Source organism: Symphalangus syndactylus, chromosome 14 (assembly GCF_028878055.3).
Source record: "Symphalangus syndactylus isolate Jambi chromosome 14, NHGRI_mSymSyn1-v2.1_pri, whole genome shotgun sequence".
Taxonomy (NCBI): Eukaryota; Metazoa; Chordata; class Mammalia; order Primates; family Hylobatidae; genus Symphalangus; species Symphalangus syndactylus.
In genome coordinates this window covers 107,777,945-107,795,591 of record NC_072436.2, presented here as the reverse complement: position 1 = coordinate 107,795,591, position 17,647 = coordinate 107,777,945, and the positions used below count along the sequence as shown (strand labels likewise).

The 17,647-nt window shown below is 48.4% G+C and overlaps 1 protein-coding gene across 17 annotated transcripts in view; it reads left to right on the top strand.

The window, feature by feature from the left end:
- CLEC16A (C-type lectin domain containing 16A) overlaps nucleotides 1–17,647 on the top strand; it is a 240,763-nt gene that overhangs the window by 201,982 nt on the left and 21,134 nt on the right. For 4 of the 17 annotated variants that reach the window (XM_063618185.1, XM_063618188.1, XM_063618187.1 and 1 more), the window contains exon 22: nucleotides 13,222–13,369. The exons of 10 other annotated variants lie outside the window; for them this stretch is intronic. In XM_063618185.1, the coding sequence (XP_063474255.1) occupies nucleotides 13,222–13,235 (14 nt within the window). In that variant the 3' untranslated portion in view covers nucleotides 13,236–13,369. Of the gene's footprint in view, nucleotides 1–12,401; nucleotides 12,511–13,221; nucleotides 13,370–17,647 lie in introns of those variants that run through there. 3 more of the 17 variants (XM_063618184.1, XM_063618183.1, XM_055242571.2) reach the window with 1 other exon arrangement.

The window sequence follows — 17,647 nt, the reverse complement described above, 5'->3', positions numbered from 1 at the left end:
ATCCACCTTAGAGTGAATACATCTCTGAAACTTGGTAGGGAACCGCACCCAAATGAGCAAATCATGCTATCCCAGGAGAGCAAGATGCTGAGTGAACATCCATCTTCCTGGGGCGTCCCTGCAGCCCGCCGCTGGACAGCGGCCTCAGTCTCCTGTTGCCAGGGGTGACGAGGCCTGCTCAGCTCAGCATAGCCCTCGGGTCAGCTCCGTGCTCCTCCAAGCAGACAGCCGTGTTCATTCTCTGTTCTGTACCTCCACAACTTCTGTGGGACAGCCAACTAGGTGATCAGGAAGCCACTCAACTGAAACCCCACAGCGACAAAGAAAAGCCACCCTCCCCTCAGCTGAGAGGGACCTACAGGCTGCCGTAACAGTGCCCAGGTGCCCGGAGGCATAGTTCTTTTGGAAGTACGGAGTCCTCACGCCTGTAGGATCTTCCCCAGCTTGAGGCCCAGGCCTGAGCCAGCCCAGCCCTGTGGTCCTTGGCCCTAGCTGTGCATTTTTAAAATTACCTTGAAAGCTTTTAGAAAAGCGCAATGTCCAGGGCTAACCCAGTTAAATCAGAGTGAAGAGAGGGCCGCTGGTGACATTCTCTTCTGTAGGAGCAGTGGCTCTAGCGTTCTTGGGGCAGGAGGGATTCTGGGTATAGGAGTGGGGTGTTTCGTGTGCTGGGCCCAGTTTCAGGAGAGGCCAATTCCACAAAGCTTGTCATGCCTTCTGCAAACCCACTTGGAGGACGGCTGTGCTAAGAACTGGGAAATGGGTTCTGGATGGCCGTGCCCTCATTGGAGTTCATGGTGTCCTGGGGCTAACTCACCTTTGTACCAGACCTAGAGCAGGGAAGGCTCTGGAAGGAGGTCTTAAAGGATTACCTACGTTTCATGTGGTGCATCCCAGCAGGGGGAATGAGCGGGCTGTGAAAACCACCATGTGCACATGGGTCCTGCAGGCAGCCTGAGGATGGGGGTCAGCAGGAGATAAAGCCATGTGGGAATGGCCTCTGCTCCCAATTACCTGTCCTGGACTTGGTTAGAGGGCCCAGGGAATAGCTGATGGGCTTCAAGCAGAGGGCGAAGGTCCCACTCTACTCTGACCACACACAGCCCTTGGAGCGGGAAAACAGTCACTGACGGGGCCGGCCTTAGGGCGGGCTCCCCATGGGGCCCGATGACCCACACTTAGCTGGAAAGAAGAGGCAGCCAGCAACACTTCCTTGAGTCACACAGCTGGAGCCCAAATCCATCCATTAGTCCAGGGCCAAAGCCAGTGTCATCCGCGGCCTCTCCCACTCCTGCATCCAGTCCCTCCCCAAGCCTGTCAGCTCTACCTGGGAGATGCAGTCATGACAAGGACCTCTCACCACCACACCTGTCTCCTGGGCAAAGGGCTGGGTAACTTCTTTAAGCAGCATAGAGTCAGGCTTTTAGGGCCATATGGTCTGTGTCGCAACAAGCCTCTCCCATTGCAGCCAAAGCAGCTGTAGAGGATACGTCACCGAGTGGGTGGGGCCGTGCCCCCATCAGTCTTCACTGGCAGGATAGCAGATGGCTGGATTTGACCTGCAGGGCATTGTTTGCTGACTCCTGACCTTGGCCAAGCCTGGGCCACTGGCTTTAAAGTCAGCCCCACTGTTTCTCTCCTTGCCCTCTATGGTCTATTCTCAGCACCAAAGATCCTTTCAGGGTGTGAGTCGGGTCAAGTGTCTCCTCTACTTAGATTCTTCACTGGCTCCCATCACTCAGATGAAAGCCAAAGTCCTCACAGTAGCCCCAGGTTTTACACAGTTTGGTCCCTCTGCACTTCCTGACACTAACCTCACCCCCGCCATGGTCCCCTTGGCCCACTCCAAGGCAAGTTAGGGGCCTCTCAGCCTTGACCTTGCTAGGTATGCTCCTATTTGGGAGGCCCTGACCTGGGTGGCCTCTGTTTGGAGAAGTCGCCCTGGGTACCTGTGTGGCTCTGTCCTCACTTCCTTCAGGTCATTCTTTAGACCTCACCATCTCAGAAGGTCTTCCCAGATATCCTATGTAATGGCAACCCTGTCCCCACTCGCAGCACTCCAGAGGTCTCTACCCTGCTCATTCCTTCAGAGCCCTCAGCCTTTCCTGACATTTTCTATTCCTTGATTGGCCCTGCCCTGTCCCATCCCATTATCAAACTGTAAGCTCCAGGAAAACAGGCACTGTGTTTTGTTTACGGCTGAATTTCCAAGTCCTGGGCTATACTAGACATATAGGTAGTGCTTGGTAAGTACTGGATAAATGGATGGATGGATGGATATTTGGATATAGAGGGATGAATGAACAAATAGATGAATATAGAGGATGGATAAATGGGTAAAGGGATAGATGGATGAATGGATGTAGAGGGAGGGAGGGAGGGATGGGTGTAGAAGGATGGATGAGTATAGAAGGATGGATGTAGAGGGAGGGAGAGGGGATGGATGGATGTAGAGGGATTGATGGATGGGTAGAGAGGGATGGATGGGTAGGTGGATTCATTGGTATAGAGGGATAGATAGAAGCCTGGATAGATAGATGGATTGGCAGATGGGTAAATGGGTAGGTGGCTGCTGGGTGAATAGATGGATAGATGTACAGGAATGGATGGGTGGATGGGAGGGAGGGAGGGAGAGAGGGATGGATGGGTGGTGGAGCCAACAGATCTTTAATCCCCTCTTCTGTGTGCTAAACATTGTTCACTGGGGACTCAGAGGTCAGTCAAACAAAACAGATCAGCCCCTTTGGAGCTCATGTGCACTGTGGACACCTTAGATAGTCTAGAACTTCCCACCATGTTTGGTGCCCTCAGGGAACTGGCAGATGCTGGGTTAATGTCCAGTAAGGGGATCTGACCCATACCATTTGTCTGGGAAGGCTTCTCTGAGGAAAGGATGTTGACCTGGGAGGAGGAGGTAGAGGAAGAGCGCCGAGAACCTTGTGTCCCAGACAGGGGCTGCCATAGACAGGAGAGCATTGATGCCTCAGCCCACAGGCTGCCCAATCCCCAAGGAATGAATATGTTGCTGCCCGTGTAACACCTGGCACCAGTTTAGCTAGGCACAGAATTCCCTTTTGTCATCAATTACCGCCCTGGCCAGATGAGGGGAGCTGAGACCCCAGTCCTGTATCCCAAGTAGATATTCAGCCCAGCATGCCCTGCAGTGGCCCTGACTACTTGCGTCATTAGCACAAAAGGAGGAATTTGACCTGGGGTATTTTCCTGTGATGAATTCTTTGGGAAGTTCTTGGACTTGGGCCTGATTTGAAGATGAAATGTTTTGAGCTATGTGCAAGAGAATGGCCGACAGAACCTGGAGAGCAAGGTTCTCTGAAGGTGAGGTTCAAGGTTGTTCTGCAGAGCAGGGTTAGGAGTAAAGTATTTGTAATCCCCTGCTACAAGCTCTACTCAGAACTTCTTAGGTAGGGGAAGAAAATGTTCTAAATTGATTGTGGAGATGGTTGCACAACTCTGTGAATACACTTAAAGTCTATGAATTGTACACTTTAAATGGATTCATTGTACAGTATGTGAATTCTATCTCAATGAAACTGTCGTATTAAAAAATACAGCTCTCAACTTGTCAGACTGTCACAAAGCTGTCCTCCGACAGCACATAAAGACCAGATTATCTCATTTGTGTCCCATTTTGATCATAAAATAGTTCAATTTATGTAACATTTTCCTTAAAGCAGTCCAAATGTAAAAAAAGAAATTGGAACCTGCAACACATTCCGGAATAATTTGGAAACCTTGATGCAATCCAGACTCACCTGGCACCCTTTCTCTTCCCTAAAACGTGCCTTTTTTCCATTTCTTTTTGACTTTGGAGAAAAAAACTCTGTTCTTACTGGTAAAATAGCCTCCTGTTCCCTTTTCTTTCCTGTAAATTATGAGATAAGTTTGCATTTCATACCTTTCCAGAAATCTCTGTTTGTGGTCTGACCTCACATTCATGATTTCTGGGAAAGAAGGAAAGTATTAGAATCACTGCTGTGAACATCAGAAGTGCAGCGAGTAGTTCGTGTTGTGGATTTGAGTTGGAAAACAGGTGACCAGTACCTGCTTGTTGCTCCGGAACTTATTTCCTGGTGCTGCTAGATGGTATGCCAGCAACTACGTCCAACTCATGCCAGTGACTTTTAAAAATGTCATCCCACATGCCACACGTTATGTCTTGGACGTAATTAGGGCTAGTTGTGGCCTTTTTGTATGGTAGAAACCTCCACCTCCTGGTGGAGGAGGTCTGGAGGCCCTAGAACTTGACAATACAGGTACTGTTTATTGAGCAATTACTGCATATCAGACACTGTGCCAAGCAAGGTTGTGTGTACTCTTCTCACTTAATCCTCACAATGATGTATGACATAGGGATTATTTCCCCCATATTATGCCAGGGAAATGGAGGCTCAAGGCTACAATTTCCATTACACAGCCAGTCAGCATCAGGGCTGTGGCTTGAACCCATGTCTGTCTGCCCCCAAAGCCCACCCTCTTAGCTTATATTATGCGCCTCCGTTTCCCTGTCCATACCCCAGCCTTTAGACTCCCAGGCCAGTGCTCCATCCCCTGTGTGGCCGGGAAAGCACAGCCATCTTGTCCAGGAGCAGCTCAAATAATGAGCCAACGGCTGGCACCCTTTCTCCGAGCACAGCAATGCACCAGAATGCTCTCCCTCCTGTGACAGGTGATGTGCCCTTCAGCTCAGGCCCAGAAGAGCCACAGAAGAGAAGCTCCAGCAGTTCTGTTTAGGAGGCAGGATGTACTTCTATCCAAAGAAAGGCTCTCATGATTATTTATTAATTGTGAAGGGGAAGAAAAAAATAATAGAGTTTCCCAGAAAGGGATAAAAGTTCAATATGATAAACTCCCAGAAAGCAATCAAAGGCCAAAGAGGGCAGAAAAATAAAGGACAGGGAGAAAGAGAGATGGTGAATCAAAGTGGTCAGCATGTTAGCAGAGGCCAGGGGAGGGGCCGGGCTTCACAGCCAGGGAGGTGTGGGGCCGTCGGAGCACAAGTCACCAGTGGCGGTGAGTCAGGCAAGCAGCAGGACTTGACCCCACGGGGTCACTGAGGCCCTGGGGATGAGCTGATAACAGGAATGGATGGAACCAGTCAGCTGTTTTGCTATTACTGCAGACCCGTTGTATTAATTTTTGTGCATTAATACATGAACGTAGAATATTATAAATGAAAACTGAGAAGCTACAGGAAGAAGAAATCACAATCCTATCAACCCAGAAGAAAGCATTGTTAATATTTCTGTTTACTTTCCACTTCTATCTTCCCTGTTTTGTCTCTTTCATTTAAAAAAAAAAATACATGAGTTAATTGTTGATTTTTGAAAAGATCAGGCTGGGCACAGTGGCTCCCGCCTGTAATCTCAGCACTTTGGGAGGCTGAGGCAGGCAGATTGCCTGAGCTCAAGAGTTCAAGACCAGCGTGAGCAACATGGCAAAACCCTATCTCCACTAAAAATATAAATAGCCGGGCGTGATGATGCCCACTGGTAATCCCAGCCACTTGGGAGGCTGAGGCATGAGAATGGCTTGAACCTGGGAGGCAGAGGTTTCAGTGAGCCAAGATCGCACCAGTTCACTCCAGCCTGGGTGACAAAGTGAGACTATGTCTAAAAAAAAAAAAAATTGCAACATTGCAGGTGTGACTTAAGACCCCATCAGTTACCATCCTTCCTCAGACATCCCTCAGTCATCATTTGCCTTATTTTTATTTTTCCAGACCTTTCTCTGTGCAGTTGCATTTCATACATGTGCCCAGAGCTGATGGACAGAGCAGAGCCACAACACCTTCTCTGCAATTCTGAAACCCAAACAGCTCTGAAAGTCAAAATATTTCTTCTAACTCGTATGATGGCAAAACCGAAACCTGCCTTCAGATATTTATGGGTGGGTTTATTAGAGTCATTGATGCCAGTAATTGTGAGTTTATGTTTTCGTTTCTGCAAAAATTCAGTGTTTGGTTTTAGCTGCTCACGACCCAGCTGACAGTGTAACATAATACCTTTGTGTGCCCTACATGGCCTTTTACCTCCTAAAGATTATAAATTCCAAGACATATCTGGCCACAGAGGTTTAGGATAAGGAGTTATGTATGGATCTGTAATTGTGTTAAGGTTTGGGCTTCCCTTAAATAAAATCATAATTCTGTATACCCTGCTGCACCTTGCTCTTTTCAGATACCACTGTAAATCAGGAATCTGTGTTAGCACTTACAGATTTCACACATTCCTTTTCATGGCTGCATAGTATTCCAAAGCTTGGCTACTTGCGTTTCTTCGGCTGAGTGATTCAGTCATCCTAGTCTTTTTCTATCCCAGGCAGCGTTGCAGCGGGCATCCTTGGGCACACCTCTCTCTGTGTGCACATGCAGTACAAGAAGCAGAACTGCTGAGTCACAAGGTTTTGTTTTAACAACATTGCCATCATGTCAGAAGCACTTCCCTGTACTGTAAAATGCCTCTTCTAAACTTCATTCTTGATGACTGCATAATAGTCCATGGTCTGAGTGTTAGTTTCCTGAGGTGGCCATAACAAAGTCCCACAAACTGGGTGGCATAAACAGCGGAAATTGATCGTCTGGCGGTTCTGGAGGGTAGAAGTGCAAAATCAAGGTATTGGCAGGGCTGGTTTCCTCTGAGGGGTGTGAGGAGGACTGTGGTCCAGGCCTCCCTCCTTGGCTCCTGGTGTTTTGCTGGCAATCTTTGCTACTTTTTGGCTCATAGAAGTATCACCCCAGTCTTGCCTTCATCTTCACATGATGTTCTACCCATGTGAAAATCTGCATCCATATTTTCATTTTTTAGGAGACACAATCATATTGGATTAGGACCAAACCTAATGACCTCATCTTAACTAATTGCATCTGTAAAATGACCCCATTTCCAAACCAGGTCACATTCTGAGTCCGAGATACTAGAGGTTAGGACTTCAACCTAAGAATTTGAAGGGGACACAGTGAAACCCAAAACAGTCTGAATTTGCCAGATTTTACTTAATCCGCTTGTACTGGCCACTTACGTTGTTTCTACTACCTTATGAATCACCACCCTATGACGAACATCCTTATTCAGAAATCTTGGTCTACGTTTCCAATTATTCCTCCAGAAACCATTCCTTAGAGTCAAGGGGACTGTCCATTTGTCCAAAGGCCAAGTTGCCTTCCTGAAAGCAGAGTAGGGGGATGCCCACCTGGCCACACCTGGGCCGTTGTCTTCATTCACCTGGGCTCTCAGATGACTCCTGCCCAGTGCTCCAGGCTGAAGTCCTCTGCACATATGTGTGCGCCTCTGCCAGCATGTGCACAGGCATTCTTTCTATCAAGTCACTCTTTTATTTCTCATTCCTGCCAAAAAGAGAGTCTACGGGTTAATAGCAAAGTAGAAACCATAGCTCAAAACGTCTGTTTAGGGCATGTACTCTTGCATCTGTATAGATGAATAGAGATTTCAGAAATACTGGGCCCTCTGGGCCTCAGGCATTAAATCAATCAGTGCAATTTCACTCACAGGGCAGCTTCCCAAGCGAGCCCAGGAGAGTAGCGAGTTCTCTGATTTAGTTCAGTCCGTTAAGCTCACGGCAGCCTGCACCAGCTCACTATTGCAAAAGGCAATCAAATAATGAGTACTCAGCCACTTCTGGGGGGCAGGGGCTGGCTGGGGAAGGGGCTCTCTGCAGCTGTTCAAATGGAGCCAACTTTTAATAGCTTTTTAGGGTAGTTCTGAGAGCTGGAGACGGGTGAGGAACCCGGGAAGTGAGAGCTTAATTAACGGAACTACAGAGAATGAGGCAGCAAAGGAATCTCTCAGAGAACCAGGGGGTTTTGTGTGTGTGATGAGCAAAAGGATAGAACTAGGTGCTTGAGTACTGCCGGCTAGGAACCAGCATTGAACAGCAGACGCCTAACTCAGCACAGCAAGGGCCAGCTTAGCACAGAGACCAGAGAGGAGGATGCACGGAAGGATAAATTTAGCCTGCATTTCAGGGGAAAACATCGATCTCAAATGTAGTGCTGTCTTTTAAAAGAAAGTGGAAGCCTTAGGCTGGTCATTTGGGACAATTTCACTTGAACAGCTAAAAGCCCAGGAAAAACGAATGCTCATAACCAGCTCATCCTGCTAGCACACCCACAAGATCTTCCCTCTGCAAGAGGGTGGCTGGTGTCTGCATGGGTCTGACAGATGGTCCACACTGCTACCCTTATCTGTTCCCAAGAAAAGGTGCTGCCTTGTTTTCTGGAGAGATTTGGGGTTTCTATTTCTGATCCCAAATGTTCATCTTCATGAGGAATGACGGGGGGCCCAAGCTCTGTGTTTGCTCAGCTGCTGGTCCAGGGCACTGACATCTGGTGGGTTGCACCTGTCAGAACAGGGCCAGTGCCAACCCCCTCTGTTGTCTAGAAGCTGAGCAAAAGACATCGGTTACTGGTGTCTGTAGACAGGGTTGTTTTGTTTGTTTTTAACCAGGCCCCCTGTAGCACTCACACAGCATCCTGAGCATTGTTTCTACCTGGTCAAAGCGAAGGGGACCACTGTGGTCCCAAACAATAGAGCACCTGTCCTAATGACGTTCCCACAGTCTCGCCGGTCAGGTGGTGACGGCATCTTTCCTCCAGCCTCCCTCTGACACTGCTCCCCTGTGTGAAAGGGGAAGAAAGTCCAGTCTGTCAATATTTGGGGCACTAATCGTCTGCATTCGGGCGCCAGGGGTCATTGAAAGGCTGAGACGCTTCCAGGAATTCATGGCTCTAAAACCGTGGGGCTGACCGGAAAGGATCTCCAGCGAGGGTATGAAGAAAGAAACCCAAATCTCCACTCCACCCCCACTCTGCAGCCTCTGAGCATTGTCCATTGTGTCTTGGATTCTTGGGAAGAAATGAAGTCAATGCACATAGTAATGTGGGTCCAGGTTAATAATAAATGTAGAGGAAGGAGAAAGGATGTTCAATATTTAAACATTTCAAAGCGCTGTGTTTGTTTGCCAGTTACTGCCCTCCGCCTGCTTCCTGGATGGGTTCTGTAAAACGGAGCCTTCCTTCCCCAACTCTGCAATTGGCATCTGACACCGACGATTTACATAGAAAGGGAAATGGTGCCTTTTCTAGGTAGTCCCCGCACCAGCAGAACTCCTTCTCGTTTTCTGTTGCCTTTCTTGAAGGAAGAGGATGACAATGTAGAAACCAAGGTTTTTATGACCCCTGGAGCACTTGTGAGGAGTTGACAGCTTTAGGGTCATGTCCAGAGTTGTCTTAATTTTCCCAGATTTGCTTCTTTGAAACTGTCTCGTATTTTAACATAAATGTTGTGCTTTGGTTCTTACCTCTAACAGATTAAAAAGGCTAAACAATGAAACATACAGTTGTGTTTAAGAAATGTTGCTCTAAGTGTACATACTAGATACATTCCTTAAAAGTTGCCTGTAATGCAGAATTCTGTGAATCAATTCCTCTTTTCTTCTTGACACACATTATAGAAAAGGAAAAGCATTCCTTCTGGGGGAGGGAAAAACATCTGGCCCCAAGACATAATAAAATCATGCTTAAGAATGCAGCAAACTTTAAAGTCCCTTAGTTAAAGGAAATCAATACTTTTATGATGAAATATTAATAATACTAAAAAAAAAGTCAAAACTACAAATGCAGAATAGCCAGGGTGATTTTTAATGTTGGACACATTAGCTTAGCATTTGTAAGGGGGAACAAAGGGAAAAGAGAGCAACCTAGCCCATTTGAGAAGCCCTTCCAGTTCCTAATAAGTCCCCTTTTTGTGGGTTTTCTGTCCAGAAGACACACACCTTCCCGTAAGTGCCAACCTTATTTCTAAGCATTTTGTTGAAGCTGCCGATTTTGGAAATGAAAGGATGAATGTAGCTGGAGAGAGGAACCCACACAGGTGTGTACACACGCACGCTCCTGCACACACACGTGCAGACAGGGCAAAGAGAAATGGAGAACTGGGGAAAGCCATTTATTTGTTTAAATACACTGCTGGCTGTTCCCTCCGTCCCCATCCTCCATGAATTATTCTGGTAGGGATCTTTAAGAGGGATGGACTTAGAGTAGATTGAACCATATGAAATGGCTGTTTCTGTAGGTCAAGTTAGTTGAATATTGGCAGTTGCATATGGTTCAAGCTCATCCATTCAACTCTCTATCAAAGAAATGCAAATAGAATAGTCATGTGTCTTGAATGCAATGTAACATGAAGTTTTTAAGAATCTAGATGAAAATATTTTCCTCATAAACGATTTTCATATAAATCCCTTAAACCTAGATATTTACAGTTCCTTTAGAAAGGCTCTCTCATGTCTCACTTTGTTAACTCCTAAAACCTTCAGTCATAACAGCTAATGTGAGGAAGACTTTTGTGTCGCGTTCTTTTCTCCAAAGAGCTGGGCCGTTTCTTTTACTACATACCCCTTTATCTAAAGACACTTAATGAAAATGAAAATCCCAGGACGGGTGTGGGGGCTCACATCTGTAATCCCAGCACTTTGGGAGGCTGAGGTGGGCGGATCACCTGAGGTCAGGAGTTCGAGACCAGCCTGGCCAACATGGTGAAACCCCGCTTCTACTAAAAATACAAAAAAATTAGCCAGGCGTGGTGGCGGTTGTGTATAATCCCAGCTACTTGGGAGGCTGAGGTAAGAGAATCACTTGAACCTGGGAGTCAGATGTTGTAGTGAGCTGAGATCGTGCCACTGCACTCCAGTCTGGGCAACAGAGCGGGACTCCATCTCAAAAAAAAAAAAAAAAAAGAAAGAAAACCCACCTCTACAAAAAATAGAAAAATTAGCCAGGCATGGTGGTGTGCACCTGTAGTCCCAGCTACGCGGGAGGCTGAGGTGGGAGGATCACCTGAGCCTGGCAAGGTCAAGAGGCTGCAGTGAGCCGGGATCATGCCACTGCACTCCAGGCTTGGTGACAGAGTGAGACCCTCTCTGCAAAAAAAGAGAAGAAAATCCCAGTTATTGCCTCACTGGGCCCAAGTTCCAGGCGCCATAAATTCCAGCCGAGGAATCAAAACAGTGAGTGCTACCTGAACATTTAGATTGCATTAATGCTTTCATCCTCACGAACCCTGTAAGGTGTGGTGGTGTCACTCTGCTTTAGAGTGACAACAGTGCTTTAGAGGACACAGGCTCATGGGGTAAACAGGTCCCCTGCTGTCACATGCCCAGAACCGCGGCACTGTCCTCACCACTGTATCCTGTAGCCAGAGTAAAAGCGACAGGCCTAAAGCCGAGGAGCTGCTCTTAAGGTTTCTCCCCTGCAGATAGCAGAAGGCTTGTGTCCAGCCGTCTGGTTAGCCATGTCCCACAGGTCTGCCAGGGCAGACGTCGACAGAGCTCTGTCCACTTAACAACCTCAGCTGTGGGTTTTTGAAGCTTGTTCTGTGCCGATATCCGTCATGGCCTTTCTGTGGCTCTGCACATACTCCCTGATTCTATCTGACTCACATAGTTCCAGATAGTATCTTCAGTTCTTGTTGTAGATGATGTGTTATAGAACGTCATCAGCCGTCGGTCTGGCCTAGCCCCAGTCTGCTAAAACACATAGTAGGAGAGACTTTGGTGAGGTGGCCCAGCTGCAGAAGTTAACCCCCCTACCCTGCAAAATCAGAGTCCTGGCGAACACAAGCAAATGGAATGGGACCACAGGCATGCTGCTCTCTGCCTTGGGCGCATACTAAGTATGTGTCAACTGCACATGCCTTTTGCAGAGAATCAAGACTAATTCCCTGGCCCCTTTGTACAGTGCCACCTCCTAGAACACACGGAGCAGGCCGAACATGTCAGTGTAGGATACACACTGCACGGCCTCCCTGCTTCTGGCCAAAAAGGTCAAAACGGGGCTGATGGCTTAAGAGACTTGCTGGGGAAGAATCTGGTGCTCCTGGCCGGGCACGGTGGCTCATGCCTGTAATCCCAGCACTTTGGGAGGCCAAGGCGGGCAGATCACCTGAGGTCAGGAGTTCGAGACCAGCCTGGTCAACATGGTAAAACCCATCTCTACTAAAAACAAACACAAAAAAATTAGTCAAGCATGGTGGCACACACCTGCAGTCCCAGCTACTTGGGAGGCTGAGGCAGGAGAATCATTTGAATCTGGGAGGCAGAGGTTGCTGTGAGCCAGGATTGCGCCACTGCACTCCAGCCTGGGTGACAGAGTGAGACTCTATCTCAAAAAAAAAACAAAACAAAACTAATCTGGCACTCCTTGGCCAGCCAGAACCTTGGGGGGCCATCCTGTGCAAGCAGGGCCATAGTGACCCACCCTGCCCCTGGTGCATTCCTGATTCTGCTCCAGCTGGGGTCAGTGAGCGCCTGTGCCTGGGAGTCTCCTGGGCGCTGTCTAACCCACCTTCCTCCTGCTGCCGTTTCAGCCCTGCTGACTGCCTCAGTACAGAGGCAGCCCAGATGGCCGCTCCCAAGCTTGCTAGTGCCTTGGCTGAAGGACTGTTGTGGAGCTCTTTGCTTGCTAATTTACAGACGGTAATACCAGTGGAAGAGGTTAGGGGCTGGGCGAGGCAGGGACCGGGTCCTTGGGAATCAAGCCCAGCCTTGGCAACCTTCAGTTCTAGAAATCCAAAGCGGCCAGGCGCGGTGGCTCACGCTTGTAATCCCAGCACTTTGGGAGGCCGAGGCGGGCGGATCACGAGGTCAGGAGATCGAGACCGTGGTGAAACCCCGTCTCTATTAAAAATACAAAAAAATTAGCCAGGCGTGGTGGTGGACGCCTGTAGTCCCAGCTACTCGGAGAGGCTGAGGCAGGAGAATGGCGTGAACCCGGGAGGTGGAGCTTGCAGTGAGCCGGTATTGCGCCACTGCACTCCAGCCTGGGCAACAGAGCGAGACTCTGTCTAAAAAAAAAAAAAAAGAAGAAATCCAAAGCAAGGTTGCACCACTGCGAGAGATTCCAAGATCTGGTCCACCTGTGTCCCCTGTTGCCCATGTGCCAGCCGACCCTCTGTGGCCTGAATGTGGCTCATGTAAGATGCACGCATTCCTCACATTCACACAGCCCAGTTCCCCCCTCCCCCCGCCGGTAGCAAAAGGGGCATTAGGCTTGGCATTTCCCGTGGGTGGCAGCCCGCACAGGCAGACCTTCACCCAACAGCAAAAACATTTCTAAGGGCACAATTAGGACAGAAATGACACAGAGAGAAAGCAAGATACTGAAAGACCGTTTTTTCTTTTCTGCAGGTTTTCAAGGATAGTGCTTAAAATCTGAGAGGATTTATCCATGGATAAAGAGCTATAGGCTAAAAGATTCTGCAAGTTCCCAGCTATTTTTGTATGTTGGACATGTTATCCCTTGAAAAGCAACAGAAATAAAAAGTCTTTAAGCGTTGTGAGGTGCAGCCTAGTCAGTGATCAGTGATGTGGGGGTCACCCATGGCGGCTCAGGCTTGGCCCAGAGAGGCCATAGGAACGTCCCTTCCCCAGGTGCCTGAGGTGTAGACGTACCCCCTGGGCTGGACAGGAAGTGGCTTCTTCAGCAGCAGTGCACAGGAAGAAACGCAGATATCACCATTTGGAGGCAAGTCCTTCATTGCCCCGAAAGCACAGAGTTTTGTGCACTGAAACAGTAAATCATCTGAGACTTATTAAAGGGATACTGAAAAGGGGGTCTCTGTGCACATACCTGAAGCTTTCCCAAACTTCAGGGTCCTAGCAGTGAGGGAGGGAACTTCTGGGGGCCCCCAAGCCTCCTGCAGGCACTTGGAGTCACTGCCATCTGAACCCTGCCCACATGTCAGTGGATGCTTTTGTTTCTCTTTTGTTTTTGTGTAGATTCCTAACAGGAGTCCTGGGCAAGGACCCAGGCCTCACCTGGCCTATGTGGGTGCGCTTTTGCTAGACTTGAATCTGAACTCTGCTTCCTCAGCCCCCAACCCATGCTCTTTGAGCAGCCGGGGGTAGTTTGGGCCCTGTGCCCTGTCTTCCTAAGGTGGCTTTCCTAGGGTAGCCCCCCACTGAGTAGCTCCTAGCCCCCGCCTGCCCTCGGGCATTGCTGTCGTCTTGCCAGGGTGTAGGATCCAGAGCCGCTTCTTGAGTCAGAAGCACGAACAAGAAGGTTCTATGTCACCTGCAGATCTTTCTAGTAAGCTGCAGTCTGTCCAGAGCCACCTTCTGGAAGCAGCTGAAGTCCCAGACTTAGTCACCTCCCAGCTCCCCATCTCTCGCCTCAGGGACCTGGCAGGCTGCACTGGAGGTGAAAGGGCAGATCCAAGGAAGCAGCTGGCGAGGGGAGAAATAAGGCCATGCACACTTGCTGTCTTCAGTTTGTGTGCGAGGTCACAGGGCCGATTGATTTTTTTTTACTGTTTCCCAGCATCATGATGGGTGGTGAGAAAATATGAACACTGCATGGTCAGAAACCTGAGCCGCAGCCTCGGAATGAATTTGCTAATGAAAGGCAAGCTCAGGGCACCCATGCCTCATGGTCCTCATTCACGGCAGAGACTGTGGAAAATGCACGGGTTGCTTCTCCTGAATCAGCCCTCAGCGGGTTTTATATTATGTTTTGCAATCTGCAACAACCATAAGTAAGTGTAGGTTTTTCTTAGGGCAGGCAGCTCTCCTGTCCAAATCTTAGAGCTTTTTCCTAAAAGAGGTCTATTGAAAACTGCACTTCTTTGACACACCTCTGAGACTTAAATGTCTTAGTCTCATACCTCAGACTCAAAAGCCCCCCATCTCCAGAGTTTGGTCAAGGAGGCCCCAAGGTGTGACAGACACCCTGGGGTTAAAAACAGAGGCTGGAGACCGGGAGCAGTGGCTCATGCCTGTAATCCCAGGACTTTGGGAGGCCGAGGGAAGAGGATCACTTTAGGTCAGGAGTTCAAGGCCAGCCTGGCCAACATGGTGACCCATCTCTACTAAAAATACAAAAATTAGCTGGGCATGGTGGCGCACGCCTGTAGTCCCAGCTACTCGGGAGACTGAGGCAGGCAGGAGAATCACTTGAACCTGGGAGGCGGAGGTTGCAGGGAGCCAAGATCGTGCCACTGCACTCTAGCCTGGGTGACAGAGCAAGACTCCAGCTCAGGGGAAAAAAAAAAAAAAATCAGAGGCTGGAGACCCCTCTGGTTGCATACAAATGGCTCACAAGATAGATGGCCTGGCTTTGGCTTGGGGTTACCCACTTCTGAATTTTCAAAAGGAGTATGAATGAAGCTGTCAACATTTTCAAAATCAGGAGGTGTTATGTCAAAATCCAGATATCCAGCTTCTCTTGAAGAACTGGAGACTGTGGCCATACTGAGGTCCATGTTCTCATGCAACAGCAGTTAGAAGAAACTGGAATCTGTGCTTTCTGGTTTGCCCCAGTCTCTACCAGGCCCTGCCATCTCCCTGGCACAAAAGCCGAATGTCTCATGGACTGCATGTATTAGCATGCCTGCACTGTTGTTTTAATAGAAAAGAATGGTTTCTCAGTGTGCATGTGTCTATTAAATAAGGGGAAACAGATGACAGATAGAGAGGACCACCAGCGTTTTACCTCTAGCCCCTCCTCATTACATTACCCGGCTGGCCAGCCTTGACCTGTCTGTGATTTTCATAAGTAGGATCCACAGAAGTGTCTAGAAAGGGGAGGGGAAGGCCCTCCTTGGTAAGGCACCGTGCCAGCCCGAGCAGTTCCATTTTCATCTCATGTATAAATTGGAGTTTTACTATTTAGAAAAAATGTTTGAAAAGGGCTGTCATAGGGCATTATCTTTGAGGAATGAGGTTCCATCTGCAGTCAGGCAGCTGTATCTCCCATGAAGCTGCTTTCAAAGACATGCCCCAGGAGGGTTTCATGGGACAGAAACCTTGTGGGTGAATTGGTATGTCGTGTAGATCGCCTGTTTTTTCCCTGTGGTCTTAGCTCCTAGGAAGCTCAGAGTTAAATGGTGACGTTAGCTTCCCATAGCTTGAAGTCTTTCTGATATGACTTTTCATCTTTTATCGTCGGGCTCTTATTTACTTTTTGTTTTAGTAGCTTTCAGTATTTAGTATCAATGGCATTTAGGCTTGGGTTTTAAAATACAAGCCATCTCAAACCCTTCCTGGAAACAGGTAGTATGTAAGTGCATCTGTAGGGGATGAGGCTGCAGAGCAAGGTTAGTGCTTTTGAGTAGAGTGGAGAATCCCCAAATTGAATTCAAAGCCAACTGGGTTCCTTCCCTTTCAGCTCCCTAAAAGGTCCCTGTGGAATCCCCTATAAGCTCAGGTGGTTTTCACATCTTCCAAGGGTGGATTTTTTTTTAAGCCTGAAGTAGTTGCACTTTAGTCACATGGCCAGTATCCTCAGAGTAATTACCATGTGCGAAGCGGCACCAACTCCAGGCAGGCCACAGAGGTCGGGGGGCCTCCCTGCTCCGTTGGAGATTCAGAAAACCTTTGGTGCAAGCCCACTCGTTTTTTTGCCTACACACATCCAAGCCCTTCCCACCCTTTAGTCTCTCTCGGGCCTCACTCTTTCTGGGTCTTAACCGTTGTGTGTAATCTCTGTGACTAGGTATGAACTCACACAAAAACTCAGTCCCATCTCTGGTTTCCACCCAGAAAGTCCACTTGCACCACATGGGAAAGAGTTGACCAAGGGTTTCCTAAACCCTAGCGGGTCACCTCCCCACCTCACTTGCCGCTTTCCCTCTTTCCCTTCAGCCCACCACACCTAGATTCCACCCAGCAGCTATAGGGCAGCTTTCTCTGCACCAGAAACCCTGGGAGCCAGCCCGTCCCTTGTCCCTAGGGGACTCAACTCACATCCCTGCATTAACAAAGTTTTTTCTCTTCAGTTAAGATTAAGTTCAACTACATACTAAGGATAAACTCAAAGGGGAAGTTAATTTCCCTCTCAGGTAAAAGAAGCCTTGTAGTCAAGAGATACACAAAGACGTCAGGGAACCAAGCTCCTTCCTTTTCAGTGCTCTGCTGTCCCTAATGTGTGATTCATCCTCATAGCTCAGGGTAGCTGCTGGAGTTCCAGCCATCGCATCCATTTTCCAGGAAGCAGAATGGAGGAGGATATACTGCCTTTCCTTTTAAAGAGCTTTCCAGGAAATCCCACATGCCACATTCATTTCTATCTCACTGGTCACAACTTAGTCACTTGGCCACGACTAACTTCTGGGTTCTGTAACTGCAACCGAAAGGGAGAATGGTTATTGAGAGACAGCTAACAATATCAAGAACAGTGTCCAAAACCCTCTTCTTTTTGCTTTTTTGTTTTAAGCCTTCCCAATAAAGTGAACAAACCCTCTTAACCTAGAGGATTCCAGGTGCTAGCTGGTAATGTAATGATAATTATCACACTAAATACCTAAACATCTTTGCAGTCCAATTTCTTATGCCCTACTTAGGTAGGCCGACTCCTACGCAGCCATCAAGGCCCCAAGGCTGGACAGACTTGCTGCAGAAGCACAGGGGAGAGAATAGTTAACCCCACCTTATGCAAAGACTCCTCCCAGGCTAATGCTGAGCTGTGTGAGCCACGAAGAATGGGGCAGGGGTTTGTAAAGACAGAAAAGAAGCAAAAGAGAACTGCAGACTGAGGGAACAGCCTAGCAAAGGTTGAGAGCAAGTGGTTCTTGTTAGGAGGTCTGAGGACCGACCTAGGCTGCTGGAGGCAGATCGC